Source organism: Hyperoodon ampullatus, assembly GCF_949752795.1.
Source record: "Hyperoodon ampullatus genome assembly, chromosome: 3".
NCBI classification, from domain to species: domain Eukaryota; kingdom Metazoa; phylum Chordata; class Mammalia; order Artiodactyla; family Ziphiidae; genus Hyperoodon; species Hyperoodon ampullatus.
Window position 1 is genome coordinate 157,631,678 of NC_136916.1, and position 23,890 is coordinate 157,655,567.

Below are 23,890 nucleotides of genomic sequence, written 5' to 3' on the forward strand. Positions count from 1 at the left end.
CAGATTGGCAGATGTCTGCTAGAACAGGGACAGTGGAGAGGAAGAGGAGCCCCAAACACTTAGTCTTTATATGCCCCCCTCTTTCTGTACAAACATCCTCTTCACTCTGATTGGCTTCTGGTTCTCTCACTGCCCCTTGCCTTTGAAGTGTTCTCCACTCAGCAACACTCAAGGTTAATTGTCTCCAACTTCCCCAAAGCATCTACGCATGTCCTGGGCACGCATATGTATTTCCAGTGACCCAAAGTGACAGTTTCCCACTAACTGTCTACTAAGCTACTTCCCGTAGCTTCTTGTAACTCCTTCTCCTGGAGACTTGTCTCTCCTTTGCACTGCTTGTCTTGGCTCTTCTAAAACGCTAAGGGAGGTTATCTATTCTTTTCACCCACAGGTTATAAAACACAACATGGTTGTGTTTTAGAAGGATGATCAGCATGACTGGCATATCACTGCTAGAAAGAAAACTCAGGTCCCATATTTGAATCCCTAGCTCGTCTTCCAAATCAAGCACCTCCAAAAAATTATGGACCCGTTACTGCTTTTCTCTTTGTCATTCCTACTCAGATTAACAGTATTTTCCTTTCCTAATATGTTTTTTTTTTCATTTTTCTTCTTTACAAAGTTTTCTTTATAAAGTTTCTTCTCACAAAGTTGAAGCTATGGGTTATTTTTCTGTATCCCTAGCTTCACACACCATACTATAGAATGAACACATGTGATTTACAAAGAACAATAACTGGAATAACTTTGTTTGTCATTCCATCTTCATTTCTTAATTGAGAAAATGAATATTCAGGTCAAATTCTGTGGTAATGGGACAAGGGAGTTTCCAAGTTCGTTTCTTAGAATGAAATTTTATTATACCCATTATTGAGTGAAAGCAAAAGAGAAGCTTAGGAATCGTTCAGCTATGTATTGTCTTTGCTCTTATAATGGTATTTGCTGAAAGGGCAGATATCCAATATATCATTTTTGAATTTCATTATGACCATTTCTGATAACCAGAATGTGACATCATGATCACCTACATGTAATTGAATTTTACAGCTTTGGTCTACACAGTGACTGTGAAAACATTTAAAAAAATCATGTATAATTGAGTTTAACTGATTTCTGCCAAATAGATAAATATCAGTTTTCCCTCAAGTCTTTATTTCAGTGTAATTCAATTAGTAATGAGATTTAACATTTCCAACAATAAATTTATAACATACTAAATTTAATCTCTTGAAATCTTGAAACAAACTAACGTATCCCTCCCCCGCAATTCCTCTCCATGGAGATGTATTGAATGTCCTCTCAGAATTCTCAAATGTTGAGTTATTTTTGATTCAGAACATTTCCACTGGTTGCCCTTGAGTAGACCTGCCGTATTATCACATTACCTTTGGAATCTCTTTAGACTGTGACCGACATTCTCAGCAAGTCAACTAGATACGAACACCTTCTCCATCGACTTTTTTTTTAATAATAAAATGACATCTCCCTTGAGTAACTGGTCACCTTGCAAGGTCTCAATCCATTGAGTTGAGTACATGTGTTACTATTCCAGTGAACTATAGGAATTTCTTTTTTTTGCTCAACTTAGAAGTAACAAGAACTTTGTTAATATCTCCCCACATTTTTGAGCTGTGAAGTTCACAATATTTTCCTAGAGAATTACATTCCTCAATATTTCTTGTACTTTCTTCCATCCTCCACCCCAATTGTACATATACAAGTACCACCTGCTTTTGGAAAGTTTGCTTTATGCAACTCTGCTTTTACAAAAGACCTACATTAGAACCTGTTTTCCCTAACCAGAAGAAATCCAAATAGGATTTTTGCTTTTATGAAAAAAGGTACGTAACCGTTTCTTTGCTTTATGCCACTTCAGTTTATTAAAGGTTTCATAGGAACGCTCTATTTTATGGTAGCAAGGGAAGTGTGTGTGTGTACGTGTGTGTGTGTGCATGCATGCGTGTTCTCATACATCTATAGTTAAAAATGTAAGTTCTACATCAACTATCTAACTCACAATTTAGGCTTTGATAAAATAAATTTTTTTAAAGGGGGTAGAAAGGTATAAATTTCCAGTTATAAAATAAAGCAGTTATAAAACTATTATAAAACCAAATTATTGGGTGTAAGATAGGCTAGAAGGATGCATTGTACAACACAGGGAATATAGTCAATATTTTGTAATAACTGTAAATGGAGTGTAACCTTTTAAAATTGTATAAAAAGTTGAACATTTTTTTAAAAAGAAGAGACATCAGTGAGATATATACTTAGATTTAGAAGAATGTTGCTAAGAAAAATTCCAGAAAAAAAGTCATAAGGATGTAATGTATAGCATGGTGACTATAGTTAACAATCCTATATTGTATATTTGAAAGTTGCTAAGAGAGTAGATCTTAAAAGTCCGTACCACAAGGAAAACAATTTTTGTAATTATATATGGGGAATAACTGGTCACCTTGCAAGGTTAGATGGAGACAGATGTGGTGAGAGGTAGACTTACTGTAGTGATCATTTCTCAATATATACAAATATCGAATCATTATGTTGTACACTTGAAATGAATATAGTGTTATATATCAATTATACCTCAATAAAAATAAAGTTTTCAATAAAAAATGAAAATTTTCATTAAGCTCTTAACATTGCTCTCTGTGGATGCAGGTCAGGGTATGCTATCTTTCATAATAATCTTTTTCATATGGTCTCTCTGAAAAAAATCTGTGAAGTCACTTTCTCCTTGTCTTCATCTCCCCATTCCAGGTACCCAAACTAGTCTTCAGAAGTATGCTTAGCTAACAAAGACTTCAAATGTTCTGTCTACTCCCAAGATACCTTCATTTTAATCAAGAATGAGTCTTAGTGAATTTCTAAATAGGAGGTCTCCAGATACCCTTGATGGGGGTAGGGGGGAACTGGGGTGGAAACACTGCAAGTGTTCTGAAAGGGAGAAAAAAAGAAAAGTGGCAAAATATATAACTTGTTATTTTAAGGAGCAAAACTGTACCAACTAAAATAGTGTTTTGAAACATTATTTCTAATCTTTACCCTGCAGAGTTGGCATTATTATTAGCCCCATGTTTACGAATAAGGAAGCTGAAGCTCCCAGTTGTTACATGATTTGCCCAGAATCAGGCAGCAGTGAAGTGGGAGAGCCAGGACTCACACCAAGTCTATGGATGCTCGTGCCCACTCACCTGTGCCTGCATATTTTTATTACCTTCTGTCAGAAGGCTTTGGGGAAGGATAAGTGAGAGCTCAAAATCTCCAAGTATCAGCTCCAAGTAATGTGGAATTTGTATAGGAAGAGAGGTTGGACCAGAAAATATATATGGAAAACCTAAAAATGCCCCTCCCTCCATCTTTTTGAAACCCAAGGAAAGTATCAGAGCAAAAGAGAATGAACATGGACTCAGAAGTCAGAAGGCACTGAGTCAAATTCAGTTTCTGCCAGTTATTATACTAGCTTGGGTAAAATTACTTACTTCTTTGGTGCCAAGTTCTCTCATAGAAAAAATGAATATGATAATATCTACTCCATCGGCTACAGTGAAGATTAAATGAAATAACTTATGTGAAAGTCACAAGATGAGTGCCCCACTCATAGCATGATTTTAATAAATGGTCCTTCCTAATCCTTTCACCCATTGTTATAGTTTATTTACAACCTTTAAATAGATGCAAAGGAAGAGGCTTTTAAATCTGTAACAACATATTCTCATGAGCACTGGACCACAGGTGTACCATCATGCCTAAGAGCATGAATTCTAAATCCTAACTTCTGGTTAATATCCTGGCTCTACTCTTTAAACGTTGTGTAATCTTAGCACAGTTGCTCAACACTTCTGTGTCTCGGTTTCCTTATCTGTAAAATAGAGTTAATGACGGAACTTACCTTGTGAGATTTTGTAAGGTGTGAATTTATTAATGCAAGTGAAGTGCTTATTACAGTCGCTGGCATTTAGTAAGTGCTCCATAAATGCTAGCTATAATTATCAACCAAGCAAATAATAGAGTTAGAACACTAATTCTCAACCAGGGGTGATTTTGAGTCCCAGGGAACATTTGGTAATGTTGAAGATTTTTGATTGTTACAACTCAGCAAGGAAATGGCATCTAGAGGGCAGGGGCCAGGATGCTGCTAAACATTCTAATATACACAAGACAACCCCCATGACAAAGAATTATCCAGTCTAAAATATCAATAGTGCCAAGGTTGAGAAATACTGAGCTGAGAAAAATCATCCCTGGTCAACAGAGATCCTGAGATATTTCCCCATGGGGCATAAGAGGTCACTAAGCAAAGGTTGCTGGAAAACCAAAAATATCCGTACAGAAACTACAACCCATTTAATATCCAGTAAGCTAACACTGGAAAAAGTAAAAATAATTATTGACTGTATGGGACTGTAACAGCATGTCTTAGAGTTATTTTAAAATGCTCTTTTAAAAGAGTAATATTCCTCATTAGAATCACTATTCTAAAATTCACTGAATGAGAATTCTGAGAGTGAATCAACAAGGATACATAAGGGCTTTAGAGACCACACCATAAAAATTAATGTTGGCAAATTTATCCGGATTCCCTCTGCCGTAGGACCTTGCAAGTGAAAATGGTCTGCCAATAATGGATACTGGGTAGGAAAGAAAGTGGGCACGAATTTTCATGCTCCTTATTTATATTTTCACCCTCCTCATCCTCGCCCAGATACTTTGTGGGTGATGGGATTAAAGAAAGCTACATGTGAAGGACTCAAAGCATCTCTTTTCTCACAGTCTCAATGTCTCAGGTGAATTTAGCAGGATCTCTAGCTGGGAGAATTCCTTATCAATCCTCTCTGCGTGTCTCTCTACTTCTCCTCCAACCTGAGTTGAAGAGGGTATGTTGGCAACTTGAACCAGAAACCAGTAAGTCCAGGGGATGGCTTTTCCTTACCAAAAACAAAAAATAGGCTTCAAAGTCTGAGGAAGAAAATAGGGAGCTCTCCATGAGGAACACACCCTTGGTCCTGACCTTCATTATTTGGGACTTAATGGTTGGTACTCAGGTAACTGGAAAGTTACAGTGAGGTCTCTTTTCCTTCTTCAGTCATTAGCAGGGAGGTATTGCTCAAACACAGAGCACTGTTCCAGTGAACACAAGACACATGAAGAGGTATGACTCCTTTCTTATGCTTGCAAGTGAGATCCACCAGAGAGGCTCATGTGTGTTTAGGATGGACTTAATGATGTCTGCCATATGTCAAGGGAGGACTCTTTGTAATAGCCTGATTACAGTGGGTTGAATAATGGTGCCCAAATATGTCAGGTCCTAATCCCTGGAACCTGTAAATATTACCTTATTTGGAAAAAGGGTCTTTGCAGACGTGATCCTTTGCAGGATCTTGAGGTGGGAAGTTTATCTTGGATTATCTGAATGGGTTTTAAATGTAATCATAAGTGTCATTTTTTTCCCTTAAGTATAGTGATTTGCAATATTATATTAGTTTTAGGTGTACAACATAGTGGTTCACTATTTTTATAGATTATACTGCATGTAAAGTTATTATAAACAATAGTTATATTTCCCCATGCTGTACAATATATCCTTGTTGCTTATCCATTTTATACATAGTAGTTTGTATCTCTTAATCCCCTAACCCCATCTTGCCCCTCCCCTCCTCCCTCTCCCCACTGGTAACCACTAGTTTGTTCTCTGTATCTGTGAGTCTGTTTCTCTTCTGTTTTGTTTTATACCTTTGTTTGTTTTACTTTTTAGATTCCACATATAAGTGATAACAGAGTATTTGTCTTTTTCTTCTTCTGCCTGACTTATTTCACTAAGCCTAATACTCCCTAGGTCTATCCACGTTGTTGCAAATGGCAGAATTTCATTCTTTTTTATGGCTGAATAATATTCCATTATATATCTATCTCACATCATCTTTATCCATTCATCTGTTGATGGATACTTATGCTGGTTCCATATCTTGGCTATTGTAATAATGCTGTTATGAACACTGAGGTACATGTATCTTTTCAAACTAGCATTTTCATTTTCATAGATGGTGTTCTTATAAGAGAAAGGCAGAGAAAGATCTGATATACTGGGAAGAAGAGAAGGTCATGTGACCATGAGACAGAGATTGGAGGGATGTGGTCACAAGCCAAGGAATGCTGGCAGCCTCCAGAACTTGGAAGGGTCAAGGAATGGATTCTCCCTTTGAGCCTCTGAAGCAAGTGCAGCCCTTGATTACTGTCCAGTGAAAAGGATTTTGGACTTCTGGCTTCAAGAACTGTGAGACAATACATTTCTGTTGTTTTAAGCCACTGGTTTGTGGTAATTTGTTTCAGCAACAACAGGAAACGAATATACTCGTCATGACTGTGGATTCTTTTCTCACAGACCTCTATTAGCCTAACCTAAGGGAAAGAGGAGGTGGAAGAAAAATAAAAGAAGAATTAAGAAACAGAATGCAAGCAAGAGATAAAAGAAGAGGAGGAGGAGGAGAAGAAGGAAGAATCAGGAAAAAAGTGGAGGAGAAATAACTCACTGAATGGTATAGGTCATGTGTGAATCATATTGGGGAGAAGTTCACATAGCCCCTAAAGTCCACTTCTATCAGTATGGTGGGTATTAAGGCTATGCCCAGGCCTGGGTCAGAAGAGGAATTTGTCTTTAAAACTTCTTATGATTCATCCAATAGTTGTAATGTAGCTTACTGAATTTTTTCTCATCGAGGTCACCAATGACCTCCTTTTGGTTAAAAAACAGTAACCCCTTAGTCATCAAGTTCTCTAACCTGACATTCCAACACTATGTATCTTCAAGATCCTGCTCATAACCCACTTCCTCTACAAAATCTCCCTTGACCTATGTTATTTTTCCATTTTCTGAATTCCTATTACACTCACAGAAAGTATGTCTGTTATTATTTCTGCCCCTCTAAAAAGAGGCCAGAACTGCTTACTGCTAAACATCCCAAAATGTATAAAACAACCCCTCCCTACAGCAAAGAATTATATTTTTATCCCCCTTCAGCAATTTGCACAGGGCTGGTCTGTAAGAGTCCTGTGGTGACTGACTATCCGCTACTTTGAGTCCAGCAATACAGATGGTCTCATCTCCTTCATTTCTAGCTATTTATTGTATTGATGATCGATACATATGATGATCGATATTAGAATTATGTCCCTGTGGCATGCTAGGTCTAAATCATAAAAAAATACGTTGACAAAATTCACTGTCTTGCTGGTTAATAAAATCTACTCATATATTTCAGAAAGTTTTCCAACTAGAAGAGTTGAGGCCGGAAAGCATTTCTCATTCATCCTAATTTAACCCCAAAATGCAATTAATGGCAACCCCTCAAGTCTCTAATATTCAAGGCATCTGAAGATTTACTTTATTATCAGAAGAGTTACAGGTTTGTCCTAAAATACACCTGAAGGTACCTGCTTTCTGGTATTTATTTCCCAATATGTGGCAAGTCTCATATAATGGAAGCTTATTTTTTAATTGATATATGTTCCTGGCTTAACATTTCCAAAAGGGAAGTTTTCATTTTGGGGCCTATTTATACTTTTAGTATTGCTCATTTGCATCCAGTGTAACTGAAATTGAAGCTCAGTTCAGGAAACTATCCCACGGTAAGTGATCAGATAATTGCCCACATGCAAACCATTATGCACACACATGGCTAAAGAATCTAGTCAAGGATATACAACTGTTTGTGAGCAGTCCTCGTGATTTCACTTTTTTATTTTTTAAGCATAAAAATACCAAAGGCACATTGTGGCATTCCCATCACATAAAAGCGGTGAATATAAACCACATCATACAATTAAGAATCACAAACACACAGAGAATGGTAATAAATTAAGTAAAACAACTAAACTAATTAACATACTTCCAAAACAGAAAACCAAGACTTAAAACATTATATACCTTAGTGAAATAACAGCTGCTCTTATTACAAACCATATATTCCATTAGTGTGGCATTTTGTAATTTATTGCCTTTCCCACCTTGGAAAAATTATGTTACAGTTATAAGGCCATGTTAACATTTTTTGGCCTTCTATAAGTAACAGCTTTTGAAACTGGACATGCAGCTATCCATTAAGTCAGTTGCTTGAAAAAAAGCTTTCTTTTTTTTTTTTAAGCTCTTTCAGAATGCTCCAAAAGAATGATTCAGAGAAATCATAAAAAGATTAATTCATAATAATGAAATGATGAACTTCATAAAATATAAATGCCCTTCCCACCTAATGTGTTATCTATGTATCCAAAACATGATGCAGTCACAACATCCACGTTTACCAGATTTCTATTGTGATGACCTTAGTTAGTCCGGAATAATGATCAGGATCAAAAGGCCCACACACCCTGGAAAGCTTAGAGGGTTTTAGGTAGGGAAAAGGGTTCTTGACTAGGCTGGTATTACTAGGTTCCTTTTTTCAACTTTCCAAAGAGAATCCTACAGGTTGTAGTCTGTTTTCCTGTTTGTTCATGATAAAATGCTTAGTATTCTACTACCACTTTCTGACACTCAAACTTCACTCTGCCCCTGAAAAAGGAAAATCATTTTCTTCAACCAGGGCCTTCTTCCTTGCATTAATATTAATATCCCATGAGAATATTAGCTCTGGAGGAAAGAATGTGGTGGCAAAATTCCATATTTTCTCATGAAATTCACTCCCAACTTCCACTCACACATTAATAGGATGGTCAGGAGAAAAGCTCGCCATTCCCTCTGGCCTCTCTTCACACTTCCCCTCAGCTTCTTCTGACACCCACTCTGTTTTTTTTTTTTCTTTCCTACTGAACCAGAAGCCACTTTTATTAGTAGAGGCTCTTCTTTAGGCAGAGTATATTTTGTATTTATTAGGGCAAACAAGGATTTAAGTTTAAAAAAATTGGTTGGCACTGGCTAGAGTGTAGAGACAGAAAATGGAGTCTGCTCAGTCCCCTAGGCTCTAACCCCACCTGACTGCTCTCTCTCCCCTCTCTTGGGCTGCGGGAAGGATGTATCAAAACCTAATGTATTATCAAGCCTTAGTAAGATTTAAGAAAGGTCAGTGGAGTTGACAGTTGTTGCCTCTCTTTTTTTTTTTTTTCCTAGAAATGCTATTTAAAATACTTGCTGGAGGGCTTCCCTGGTGGCGTAGTGGTTAAGCGTCTGCCTGCCGATGCAGGGGAGACGGGTTCGTGCCCCGGTCTGGGAAGATCCCACATTCTGCGGAGTGACTGGGCCCGTGAGCCATGGCCGCTGAGCCTGCGCGTCCGGAGCCTGTGCTCCGCAATGGGAGAGGCCACAACAGTGAGAGGCCCGCATACCGGGAAAAAAAAAAAAAAAAATACTTGCTGGAAAAAAAGAAACTCCTTAATGCCATTCATTCTTCTGCATTTTAAACATCTGAATTTTGCATTTTAAAATAAAAATCATTAAAATGGCTCTTTGCAAATGTGGCCGAGTGACAAAATACATGCATTCAAATGTGGGCTCCATACTTATGAATGTATGATCTTGAATAAGTTATTCAACCTCTCTGTGCCTCAATTTCCTCATGTGAGATATATTTTTGAATGAAAATGATAAATACCAACCTCATAGGCTTTTGTTAGGAGTAAATGAGTTAAACTACGGAAAGTATTTCAGCACAGAGTTGGCACTCAAGAAATATTTGATGAATTTATACAATCTAACAGAATAAATATGCTAATTTTAGAATCCAAATAGTTTCATCTCTGATTGTTGTATAGTTTGAGTGATCTGTTGCTGTTTAGTAAAAGGAAACAAGAATCTGAGCTCACTGGAGAATTTTACAGATTAAGGGGATCAGGCCTAGATGTTAAAGAAAAACTAGAAACTTTTATGGAGAACCAATGTGTGCCATGTTCTGAGCCTGGCATTTTTCATGTGCCATTACACATAAGTCTCCAAACAGTTCTTCTGAAGGAGACACAATTAGTTCCACCGTGCAGATGAGATAAATGAGCTCAGAAATGTTAACTACCCCAAATCACACTTACCCCAGCTAGTAAGTCAGTGGTAGAGGTAGGATTCTAATCCTACACCATTTTAAAACCAAACATAACATGGAAAAAGGAGGAAGGCAGACTGTGCAAGTAAAATGATTTTATGAAAATGTCATTATTGAAGAGATCATTGACAAGGTTTGTTTATAATCCAAATATGGTTTGGTATCTGTCAGAATTAGCTTCAAGGTAGAGATTCAGACTACACACTGTTCAGTTTTAATCCAGTGAAGAATGAATGCCACTGTGTATTTCAACAGCAGACTCACAGACCATCAGATATAGAAAGCGACCCAGAAGACCATTTAGTCCAACCTCCTCCGTTAACACCTATGAGACATAAGAGGTAAAATGGCGGGCTCAATGTCACACAGGTGATTAGTGGCTGAAGTAGCCAGGATTCTTCTGGACCCAACACTCCTCCCCTTGCAGCATGCAGGATAGCCAACTGGGACACCATGGTTTTAAATCCATCCATTTAGATGCATGTAAATTCTAGTTCATTTTAAATACCCCAACTCCTACTTTAGCATTTAAACCTTAAAAGAATATTAGAGTGATTCTTAAAATTCTTTGGGAAGATATAATAAATAATAATAATATTCTCTAGTGAAAATAAGCTTCTATGATCTAGAACCTTCTTTTTAAAAACTGACTAAAACTCTGGGATTGTTGTATTTTATCAAACAAGAAGAAAAATTAAATATTGTCTGGGTAGAAGAGCCCTTTAAGGGAAAGTATTGCTCTTCTTTATACAGAGAGGAATTAAAAAGATCTTTAATTTTTTGTTGTTGTTGCTGTACTGCATTCATTCATCAAATGTTTACTGAACGTCAAAGAGCTATAACAGCAGGAGTTCTACTTTTCTTGTATATTTCACAGCACTCATTACAGTGCTGGGCTTTTGGTAGTCATTGATTAATTGGCGGTACCTTCTCCTTTGTTCAGTATATTAAACGACTTCAGGACAAACGTCATTGAGGTTATGTCAGCTACTATTTATATCCTCCTACAGAGGTGAAGGAAGGACACAGATCTTGACTATTCCAATGCTTGTGTTGCCCCGAACCATGCAGCATGATATGCACTTTCTTATAATATCATCAGTAATGTAAAGTCCAAAGTTTTACATGTGCATGTACTGTCTCTTAGGCTGGCAACCATCAGGCTATGTGATGGTAGCCATACTGAAAAAAACTGCACTATCTAATTATGTCACAGTACACAGTTCTATCATAGGGCCAAGCTTTATTAACGCAGGTTATAAAAGACAGATGAAAAGCACATTATCCATTTCTTCAGCACTAGTGCATTATTACAAACATAAGAAGAAAGCTAAAGATGCCAGATCTTGGGAAGATCAAACTTTTGACCTAAACTTCAAAATATGCAAAACATTACTTTGGTAGAAAGGGTTTTGGATTGCAATAGCAATGTGGAGAGAAAGGAAGTACTAAAGGTAAAGACAAAGAAGGATGGAAGTACACAATTCTAAGTGATTTTTATGGCAGACACTTAGCCAGGTCAGCAAATAAATTGTTAACTGACAAGCAGTTGTCATATGAACTAAGTGAGTTTCTCAAGCCAAACATCCTGAAATAAAGGAATGCTGGTGGGCTGAATAAGCAACGAAACCACAATTAGCCACAAATTCGCTGGATATGGGCAGGCCTATAAGGCCTAGCAAAGATTTACCTGCCTTATTGTGAAAAGGGTGAAGCATCTTCCTGCAGATGATATTGAGAAGTCAACAATCATGGAGCAATTGATCTTAATTCAACACATGGGTCTCTCCACTTTCCCTAAAGTACCGTACAGCAAAATTAACTTGGGATTTAAGGGACTGACGTTACAATCTCAAGGATTTTGTTCTACATTATTCATCCAGTGGAAAAGTTCCGGCAAACTATGTCATGATGATAGGAATCTCTACAAAAATCCACAAATATCATGGCAACACATACTCAGGCCTCAGTTATACACTTATAGAAACACAAGAGATGGTGCATGCAATGATAACACAGATACTTAACGGATATCCGTTACGGAAAATTCAGCACATTTCATGTTCAGTAAATTAGTTATTAATATTGGCGACGTAAGGGTGTTATCTGATTGGTGTGGTTTTCCTGCCATCATGGCACTGAAGGCATAATTTAAACCGTTAAGTGGAAATTCCAAGAACACTATGATTTGAATTCTCATGAATACAATCAGGTTACTGGTTTGTTAAGTGCTGAAAGACTGCAAATCTGGCTATCAAGATCAGTTAATAAACACCATTTGCTCACTGTAGTAGGGAAGGATGGTTGACAGCGTAGGCGTGGTTAGTTCAGTTATCAAATGCATTCGCAAGACTGAAAATATGCCATCCACTGTGCTAGATAAAACACGATGCCTTCATTGAAAGAGCTTACTGTCTAGTGAAGCATCTTGTAATTTAGAAATATAGTAATTATATTTAGAGCATATATACGTATATCAATTAAAGATGCTTTCTAGGTACCACTGATTGCATTCAGCAATTTTCTACATAGCTTCCAAAGATTCCGATTCTCAATACAATAATGACTGAAAGAGTTAAGAAGATGTTCAATCTATGATGATATCAAAACTATAATAAAAACCTGACTCTTGGTTCCTATTACACACATTTTTCTATATGCCAGACCTTTGGCTCATAATTACAAAAATGCACTACAAATATTAAACTGGTGATGATTTACTTTGGTCTGACCTTCCCAAGTCCTACCTGGATTTCAAATATTAATAAATGTCTCTTCACACAAGTTACGGGTAACTTGGGAATTAGCTCCCATGATGCTACCAGCAAAAGGTAAGTAATTCTGTTGGTAACAGTATTACTTTTGTAAAATTGATCAAACATTTGTATAAAGTTATGGTGTTGAGGCCAGTACCAAAATAAATATGGATCTCAGTCTGGTGTTTGTCACTTTGATGAGCATGTATCATATTAGGAAAGTTTGTAGGTTTCAAATGTGTTGTCTGCACATGTGGAAGGACAAAGAAGATTCCTTACACACCCATGTTTTCAAGATATAACACCCGAGTTATAAGACACCAGAGGATTTTAAGTTTTTCTTCTTTAGATGCCTACTTTGTTTCCAGTTCACTTATAACCACTCTCTGAGAAGAGCAATAAACACTAAATTTTTAAGGGTAATGAAAATTTAGCCTGAACATCTACTTGCATGAACATCACATGGGAAAGTTTTTTCTTTAGCTGCTCTGTGGTACCAGTGTCTGTGACCATACATCCCACTGAGAAATATAAAGAGTCCCAAAGGGCAAAATTAAGGGTAGAGAACATCTGACCTCAATCATGGGCGTCAGGATAAGAAATGCGTAACACATGGTCACAACTCAAAAGCAGTGATCTCGAGGTTACTGCAGAGGATGGCAGCTGTTCAGTTGGACATCTGGATCTCTGTGGCTCCAGAAATGGATTGTTCTCACATGAGATCTGTCTACGAGAAGCTCAGCCCGCCTTCAGTAACAATTCTAACAATTTGAATGAAAGCTTCATGTAGTGCCCAGCAAATAATAAATTTTCACATATACACAATATCCTTGTTTCTGGAAAGTAAATGTTGCCCAGAAGCAAAATATTAAAACTAGAAGGATCATTTTGGGGTTGTATGGCTGTGTCCGAACTGTCCCTTCCCCTTTAGTGTTTACACTCAAAAGATTATCAAGGGTAATGTAAGGGTTTTTACATACTGTCTTCCTGTATTATTTGATACTATCTGAATATATATAACTTTTTGCTTACTTTTCAAAAGTTCAGTTTCGTTCTCTTTTCTAAGAGCAATAATCAGCAAAATGGGCATGAAAGGTTAGCACATGCAAGTCTAGTTTAGTATGCAAGTCTAGTTGTATCCATTTCAAACTGTGTATAACTATTCTAATTGGTAAGCAGGAATTAAGAAGTGTGAGCATATTTAAACATACACGTCCAGCTAATCAACTTTATCAGTGCACTAAGCAAAGGAATTATACTTAAATTCTTTACAATTACAAGGTTAAGATTGGTAATACGTACAGAAGACCTTATTTTTAGCCAATTAAACAAGACATGATAGATTCACACTAATTAATAACAATGTAGACATGGATAGACGATTGAATTAATGGAAATGATGCTTTCTTGGGTGGAAGGCCACTAGTCCTGAGTAACTTATGAACCTAAGTATGTGGTTGGCACAGTCTCCATTCAACAGTGGAAGATTTTCCAAGGCATATAGCAGCAGGTGTAATAAAATGCATCTGTATATTCAGTCTGTTTTTATAAAAAATTATCTATATAACCACTTGGTACAAATTTCAAACCATAAAATAACTGAAGACATTTTAAACACAGTTGAGGGGTTATGCTATTTGCTCAACTTACTTGGTTTTGTTATTTATGCAAGACCTGTACATTTCAGTACTTTTATTGCTGCAGTTGGCTAGCTGGAGGTGGCGGGGGGTCCTTAGCAAAGACTCTGAAGGGGCCTGTCACAGTGTAGTTGCTCAAGAAACAAGCACTCTTCCAAAAAACACACTTTCTTTGATGTATGGCATAGTGTAATATTTAAATCAAGTGTTCAGAAACTGAAAGAAGTTCCTGAAAAGATTTAGTTAAGATACATTAGAATTGGAAAATTCAGAATAGCTTTTGATTTAGTCCATTCCTAAGTAAATAAGGGGAAGAGGAAGCAACTTAATTTCAAACAGTTCAAATTAACAGTGATACATAATGGAGGGTACAAGATGTAGGGTAAAAGGCCAAGACAAATTATATATGGCCATTAATTATCAGAGGACAATGAGATGGAATGACATAATAAATCCCTGATCTCAGCTGTAGACAGTGAGGAAAAGTTGGAAGAGACTTAAGTGTTCAACAGTCATTAAATCAAAATCTTTCTTAAGATGACAATGTCAGAGGCTGGAAATGTTACTCTGAAACACAGTGGATGACTGTGAGCCACTGGCACAGACAGTAAAAACTGAAATCCCACGTGAAATGATCATGCAGAACCAATGCCCCAAATCGGATTGCTCCCAAGTTCCTCGGAGGGAAGGAAACAGGATAAAAATTCAGCCCTGACGAAGTGCACACCCTTTTGATAATCAAATACTAGCTTGCACTTCAAACCAGAGAGGAGAGCTACACCTGTAGGTCCTGATTTAACTGGATGCCTTCATAACCATCTTGGTGAATGGTTGAAGGGTTCTGGTTAATAGAAGCCTGCTAGGAGAAGCAGGTGGAGAAGTGACCTCTAAGAGTAAATCAAGCATCTTTAGAAGCTGCTTTATGTCCTTAACCTGGGTGACCCTCAGGCCTGGAGTCATAGTTTGGATACCTGGGAGAATATATATTATTAGAAACCAAATAACCCTTGCACAACACCTGGAAAATAATTTTTTTGTTTTTGGTTTTGGGATAGAGACTAAAACTCAGAGAAGGCTATAATCAAATGAACCTTTAAGGCATGGCTCTTGAACTTCAGCATTCACCAGAATCACCTAGAAGACTTGTTAGAGCACAGACTGCTGGCCCCATCCCCAGGGTTTCTGAATCCCTAGGTCTGGAGATGGTCAGAGAATCTGTAGTTCTAACAAGCTCTCAGGAGCTGTTGGGGCGCTGGTGCTGCAGGTCTGGGGACCACACTTTGAAAACCAGCGCTTTAAGGAATACCGAATAAAAGGATATGTATCTTCCTCACAGAAAACTATGATTTGTCCTCAATGGAATCTAATCAGAAGGTTTACATGCAGTTAAAATTAAAAAATGAGCAATGACCACTACCGTTAATTTGGAACAGTCAAACTAACCTCACAAAAGCCTTCTCCAATGGAAAACGTAGGAAACTCTTTCCACGGTACACACTGGCTTTACTGGCTGTGGTCTCAGTCAAAGCACAGAATGAACCTTGGCCAGCAGCATGAGGTCTCTCAAGTTTGCAGCTGTTGGGAGGAGGCTGCTCTGCCAGTGACTCTGGGCAGGAAGTTCCTTATTAGAACTGATGCTTCTCTTTTATTCAGCTTGGAGGGAAAAGAAGAAAAAGAGGCAAGAGTTTCTAGGCTTCTCCAAACTTCTTTAACTGCCTGACCTCCCCAAAGCCACCATGTTAGATGGCTTTGCTGCCATGGCTGCTTGACTTCTGGTAACTGACAGCTCGAGGTTCAGGGTGATGCTAAGCCATAAATCACACCTATATCTTCACTCAGGGTGGGCTTACTGACAGCATAAATAAAATGAAAATCCAAAATGACAGACAAGCACAGGGCACTGAGACCGAAAAATATCTGAAATAAGGCCACTTTGCATGCTGATGCAAACTGCCAGCAAGCAGTCCATAAAGAACATTGAGGAACAGTGTAACTTTCATCAGAAATAGGACTTCATAGTGCACATCGAGTTCAACAGAACTTCTCACAATGCTGCTTTCCAGGACCCTGCATCAGATAAAGAATGGAGCGCTACCGCAGTTTTTTCTTTCAAGTAAACAGTTTAAAATGTATGTTGTTGATGACAACACAGCTTCCGTGTTCATATCATTTTACAGAACTCCTGCCATTCTTCATTCCCTTATTCCACCAAGTGCTCAGCAATAATGGATAAACAAAATCTAAACTAGCATTACCTCTACCCTAGGGATAACACTGAATTAGAGTTACGCAGTATGATCTGATAATAGCTGGCTTCAAGAGCTGAAAAGGAAAAAAATGTCTTGTAATGGGGATATACTAGACATTTAGATTTTAAATCCTATGTGCAACATGACGCACATTTTGGGAATTGCTCTTTTGGCTTTAAGGTTAAAAAAAAGTGATAGAAATAGGTTCTGATATATGAAATACATATAAATACTGCTTTAAAATATAGTTGTGCATCATCACACAAGGATGAAGAGAAACAATCTTGTTTTACCAAGAGAAGCCTTTCATACCCGGTTAACAGACCAGCCCACATCATTAGAAAAAAACGTAAGTGTTTCAGGTGTTAATCTCACTAGCTCTTTATGGTGTCATTATCCTGATGTCTTGAAAGGCATGCACAGGACAAGCGAGCATGACTCCAGTCCACAGGCTTGCCCAAGTCAAGGACATAAAGCTCCTTCCAAAGACCCTTGAGGAAATGACTATGGATCCCGGGGAAAGAAATGAGAGACAGTGGGAGGGGAAAAAAATTTCCAATTGAAATATAGCATGTCAAGAACAAAGAGAGGCTGCCTCATGTGTCAAAGAATATAACGTGGATTTAGCCTTTCTTTAAAGTTTGATAACTTTTTATGGGACACTGTGAATAAAACTGATTTTTTTAGTTAAAAAAAAAGAAAGAGAGGTGCACTATCCTGAAGTACAAATTTTCACACTACTGGCCAAGTTTTTTCTTTTAAAAGCCAGTTGAGGGCTTCCCTGGCGGCGCAGTGGTTGGGAGTCTGCCTGCCAATGCGGGGTGCGCAGCTTCGTGCCCCGGTCCGGGAAGGTCCCACGTGCCGCAGAGCAGCTGGGCCCGTGAGCCATGGCCGCTGGGCCTGCGCGTCCGGAGCCTGTGCTCCGTGGGGGAGAGGCCACGGCGGTGGGAGGCCTGCGTACCGCAACAACAACAACAAAAAAGCCAGTTGAACTCTCCGTGGCTTCAAATGATTCAGAAATCCACCTGACTCTAAACTGAAACATTTGTAAGGAAAAAGGAAATTAATTTGATGGAAAACCTGATACTTAAAACACTAGACGTGTCCTGTTGTCACAAGAAAAGCCCATAAACAATTCCCAGGAAATAAAAATAGAATCCGGGTAAAAAAGTCTAACCTTTTTCCCCGTGGTGTGTAGTCTGGTTCCACTTGCCCACAGGGTGCCGCTCGCAGAGGCCTCTAATCCGGCGTTTCAGACCACAGCTCCCCGTGAGAAACGCCGACCCCGGCACCTCAGCTCGGCGGACTGTGTGCAAAACCTCTGCTCACGACACTGCGATTCAAGATGGCGGATGCGGGCCGTGTGCAGAGACTCTGTGCCCAGCACCTGAGCAGCGCAGCTGCACCTGCCTTGCAACAACTCCATCTCCCTCCCCTCTGCCAAGATCCCTATAAAGCAGGCCGGCCCACGACCAATCGGGAGATCGCGTGCTCTAGAGCTCTCGCCTCTCCATTCTCTGATCAAAGAATAAGGCTTGTCTTTGCTTCTGAACCAAACTTGGTCTTGTTCTGTTGGCTTGATCAACACTGGGCCGAAGGACCCTTTCTGGGGACTGACTCTGGAGGATTCGTAACACTTAAAAAAGAAAGGTATGATTTTAAGAAAACATTAAGTCAGGATTTAAAGGAGACTGTCAATTAGTGACAAATGAACATATAATATTATCCTATTTTCCCACAGAATAAGATATTTTCTCTTAAATTAGAACATCTGAACTGTTGGTAGTTTAATATCCACTACTTTTGTTTAAAAAAATACTGCTTCAAGCTAGTATTCTGATCTTTTATTTCCAGTCGAGTATACAGCTGACACAGAGCTCCTGTATTTAAGGATAAATAGTAATTTTTGTTTTTATGTAAATAATGCCAGTCAAAATGCTTTACCAAAGAATAAAAAATGAGAGGGTGTCAAGTCGTGAGGATCTATGGAGAGAGGATAGAAGACAGTCTGGGCATGAACGTCCAGCGTCTGCCAGTTTGAGAAAAACAGAGCATTCATTCCAGGGAATGGCAATTATGCAATGTCAATGTCTTAAAACATAGCAAGTTGTTAGAATTACAGGTGATAAATGTATGGCTGTATTTTGACTACAGCAGCATTTTTTTTCCAGATTCCCACCCATATGCTCAAAAGCATAAGGTTTTGAAAGGTGGAGGTCGTCAGATTATATGTTGCTTTACTATTCTCCTGAAAGGGATCTAACATGCTGCTATGTTTAGAAATCCAATATACTCCTGCAGAGAGCAACGTGGGAAGTTCACATCCACAGCTGTCTCATGGCTTTGGACCACGTCAGAGTCAAGCTGTGTTATGGAAGAAAAGATACCTAGCCACAGAAGTATTCTTGGGCTTTCAACCACGAGAGTAGTCAAGGACACGTGACATTCAAATCCCTTTCTTAATTGGCTGGCTCTGAAAGACATGAAGGTGCTACAAACCCCAGTCAGCCAGCCGCTTCACTGTAGGTGTTTGAGGTATCAGACACCAGAGGTCAACAGTAACGCTGACTTGGTAAAACACTCAGAGTGACTTGGGTTGGGTTTGGATTTGGGTAGGACGTGGGCAGAGGATAGAGCAGGAGAGGCTAAGATGGGGACAGATGAGGTTAAAACTTAAAAGGTTCAGCTGGTTTTACCAGAGCAGAGCAGATTCGTTTACTTTGTTATTAATCAAAAGCAAGGGAGACTTCTCTGAAATTGGTTTGGGGGCTTGGAATCTAAAGTCCTGCTTCTAGATGTAAGCATTTCTCCTAGCCTCAACCTAGATGTGTCGTGTTTTGTATGGAAATGAAACTAGACGGAATCTTTCATGGTTTAAATTTCCTTTTTCAAATAGGGATAAGCTGATACGTTTTTACTGCTAAACATCTTAGAACTTAAAGTTGAAAGATGTAACTATTTTTATATCATACTTCAGAGCATGAAATGCCTTTACATACAAACTTTCCCAAATTTACTTTCCAGCTTAAGGTTCATGGTTTAGTTTTTTTTTTTTTTTTTTTCCTGCGGTACAAGGGCCTCTCACTGTTGTGGCTTCTCCCGTTACGGAGCACAGACTCCGGACGCGCAGGCTCAGCGGCCATGGCTCACGGGCCCAGCCGCTCCACGGCATGTGGGATCTTCCCAGACCAGGGCACAAACCCGAGTCCCCTGCATCGGCAGTTAGACTCTCAACCACTGCGCCACCAGGGAAACCCCATGGTTTAGTTTTGATACAAGAAAACCAGACGCTTTCGTGAGGACAGCTTCCTCATTTGAAGGCCATGAAAATCACAAATTTTCTGTTTTGTTTTAAATTGAGAGAAAATACTGGGACAGTTTGTTTGAGGAGGGGTATAAGAATCTTGGAAAAGGAATAACTTCCTCAATGATAATTCACATTGTTGGCCACCATATGATGTGTAGCTGGGCTTATAGTACAAATACTGAGTAAAACAATTTGAGATATTTACCCGTTCCTAAATTACGGTTTGCTAAGTAAATATACCACCTAATTATATGTAAGAATTTAGTCCCACGTAAAACAATTATTTTTTAACTGTAAGATTCAATACAGATTAGAGAAAATGTAATAAACACTGTGATTCTAAGTATGCTTTACATACCTCTGACTTGAGCCTCATGCATTTACCACAGTTGAAAGGAGGAGAATGAAGAAAAATAGGCTTAATTGTTTTCTTAGCAAAGTAGGTAGGCATTTTTTATCCACATAACCTTTAAATCCAAATGCCTTATGTGCACTATTATGTTAAGCTATAGATTTTATCTCTTTATTAGTAAAAATATGTAAACTATAACAAGAAGGAAAATTCATGATTCTGGGAAAGAGCATAAGATGTTATATAACCAACTGGTTTCCAGCCTTCAAATCAGACATTAGTCAAGGAAATAATAATGACCTTAGCCAATGGGAAAAACATCAAGCCAGATTTCTCCCAGCTGTGTTTCTCCCCCGCTGTGGCCTTCAGTAACTTCAATGGAAGTTTAGTATGTTTAGGGAGAAAGATGGCCAGAAGAATCAAAATTATTAAACCAAAAAGGTCAATCTTCAAATTAAGTCTTGGACCACGATCATTTCAAGAATAAGGTTTATCCCTTCCAGTGTCCTAGTGCTACAAGCAATATGGCTGACCAACCACTCAATGGGGCTGATATCACACATTACCTTGCCAAAGGGGTGAGTAAAGGAAAAACAGTTGCTGGCTTTGAAATGTACAAATCAAGCTATTAGTGTTTCTTTAGCATTCCTTTTAATTTCCAACTCAAGCTTATGGTGACTGCAAGAGATAGGAAAAATCCTCAGAGGAGGCAGGTCCTTGGATTTAATTCCATATAAACAGAGGGCCAAGGAATTTTGACAGAATTGTTGCTCACAAAAAGCTAACTTTGCCTTTGAAGTTCTTGTGTGTTCCATACTTAAAGTCAGACACCTCTATTCATCCAACCACAGTATGCGGCCTTCAATAATATGATATAATGCTTTATTTTTTTTAGATTAAAAAAGGTCTTTCATAAGATCCCTGTTATAAAATCATCGGCTAACATGTTTTCCAGGATTTGCCAAGTACACAATCTGAATTACCTTCGCTTTTCAGGCCTAACTGGCCTGATGTAATTTTTTTTTTAATGACCACAGATGTGCTAATAATGCTTTAGATCAGTTTCTATTAAAAAGAATGGACCACATGAAGTTCCTCCTAACACATTAAGTGAAAAGCTATCTAACCATTATCTGTAGGATTTAAATAAAACCTGTTAATTTTCTCCCTTATTTCCTTCCCAGTTAGTCATTTAAATCCAAGGAGATAAAATATCAATATTATGGTACTGGTCAAAACATCAAAGAAAAAATACTGACATAATTTTTCAATACCCCAGATATTACTATAGAGTGATACCACTCCCACTAAAACGTCTGGTGCTCATTAGCACATCAATGGCGCCAAGTCTTAAGGTTAGATACAAACAAATCAAACCTGCTTAGTGGTGTCTACTCCAGAATTCTCCAGCCAGCCTGAACACATCACTCCTTTCTCACATAATTCCTAGTGCCAAACAAACTTTGGGACATGCATACCTGTATTTATGTCTCTTTTTTCCTTCTTAACACCATGACTGGCCTATAGTAATAACTCAGTAAAAGGATTTTGGAATGAATAAATGATAAAAAGCAAGGCTGTACTATCAGAGGTTATGTAGATTGTACTGGTAAATTTTGAAATAAAATATCTCTGTCTTCCGTAGTGACCACTGAGTTCGAGTTCATGGAGAATGCCATTTCTTCTGCACATTCAAATGTGGTAAGTTAGGAAAACGTATCTTGAGTAGAAAAAGAAGCATCTTCATGAAATATGAGAAATCTAAAAAGCGAGTAGATGTTAACAAACACCAAATGTAATGCACATTACAAAGATATTTCTTTATTGTCCTTGTCTCTGTTCAGAATCTTTCCATTATGACTCAGTGGGATTTAGTTCCTGGATGTTTACTCTTATTTAGCATTTAATAGAAGTCTTTCTCCACTGGTAGATCAGCATGTAAAGGGGATAGGTTCTTAAAAACACTTTGAGGTCGAGAAAGGCTAAGATGCTGAAAGCAGATAGATAGTACCAAATTATACTAGAACTCTTGGCAAGTAAATGTCATGGACACAGGAGTTTGGTGCTGTGATTTTGGTCAGAGTAAACCAAAGATGGTCCAGGATATGACTGGAGTGATCACAGTGGGATATTTGGCCACAAGAAGACAAATAAATATATTGTGCTATGAATGAATTCTTTAGAGCTCTACAATTCAAATATCATTTGTAAATTCTTTATTGCTATAAAAAATGGATGACTGGAAAAAAATTTTAAGATACTGCACATAGTAGCAGACTGCTGGGATGATGGATGTAACAATCCTGAGCATTTATAAAGTGGACTGCCTAATATTATATATGCATATCTCCATGACATGTTATAACACATGATAATTTATGAGGGAGAAAGCATCAAAATAAAATAAATTGTATATAAACACTCCCTGAATTTAAAGTGCTGGCAACTTCTGCCTCAGGGGGTACTCATTTTCCTCCTTTTTAGCCAGTCATTTTTGAAACACCTCAATCATAAATCCAAATTTTGGTCAGAAAAATGTGACTGACGATACCTGAAAAAGGAAAATGCAAGGTGAAAAATATTATTCTTTCTCTGCTGGTATAAGTTGCCAATAAGTTAGTTGCATGTCATTCACGAGCTGTTATCATTTGGATTGGTTTAACTTATATCATCCACAAAGACCAACTGCACTGTTATTTCAGTCAATGGTTGGCAATGCTGAAGGTCAGAAGCTACAGATACGTCTGCTAGATAATCTGGGCCAACCTGTGGCAAGGATACATATGCTATTATTTATAAAACACTCATGTAAAGCAACTAATTACATTTTGCTGTTTTTGCTTTCGTATTCCTCCTTTTTGGACTGTGGACTTGTTCCATCCATCAGTAAACTTGTGGCATCTTCCTTGACTGAAGGTGAATCTGGAGCAACTGTTCTTTGGATAAATGCTGGCAAGGTAGGAGAAAAGAGAAAAATAAACCTAGATGAATAGAATCCCTGGGTTGACAAAATTGTGAGTAATCACTGCATTTGATCTAGTTTTCTGTGAACTTTACATGGGCTAACAAATCTTTGATGTAGGAATAAAATAGTTTACTATATTTTTAAAAACACATATTCGTGGGATTTAATTTTGTTTGTTTTAGATTTGAAGAGTGAGGGTGGAAGATGTGTGTTTGTTCAGTATATAGTGATATTAAAACATGCAGAATTTTAGAGGGCGAAATCTTAAGGGCCTCCTTTTCATAGAATCCTCTTTTTTAAACAGAAGCAAACAGACTAGATCTGGAATCTAGGTTTACTGTTTTTCTACTACCTCTTACCTCTCTTCTGAGCTCCAGATGCCTATATCCAAATGTCTATGTCAAATACTCCCACCTGATTTATAATCTCTGATGTCTGCCCATCCCTTGCTCTTCTTCATCTTAGAAAATGATACACTCATCCACCCAGTTTCTCAAACCCTGGTTCCTTCTTTCCTTTGGCCTGCCTGCTCCACCCATCCAATTTAAGAGTAAGTTCTGAGGATTCTACCGCCCATTTCACCTGAGTCCTTCTGCTTC

General features: G+C 38.2%; 1 protein-coding gene across 4 annotated transcripts in view; it reads right to left on the reverse strand.

Annotated features, from left to right (window-relative positions):
• Window positions 1-23,147: 23,147 nt before the first annotated feature.
• CEP128 (centrosomal protein 128) overlaps window positions 23,148-23,890 on the reverse strand; it is a gene marked incomplete at both ends in the record, with an annotated part of 391,525 nt that continues 390,782 nt past the window's right edge. For all 4 annotated transcript variants that reach the window (XM_079700920.1, XM_079700919.1, XM_079700917.1 and 1 more), the window contains one exon: window positions 23,148-23,275. In XM_079700920.1, coding sequence (XP_079557046.1) covers window positions 23,148-23,275 — 128 coding nt within the window. The remainder of the gene's footprint in view (window positions 23,276-23,890) is intronic.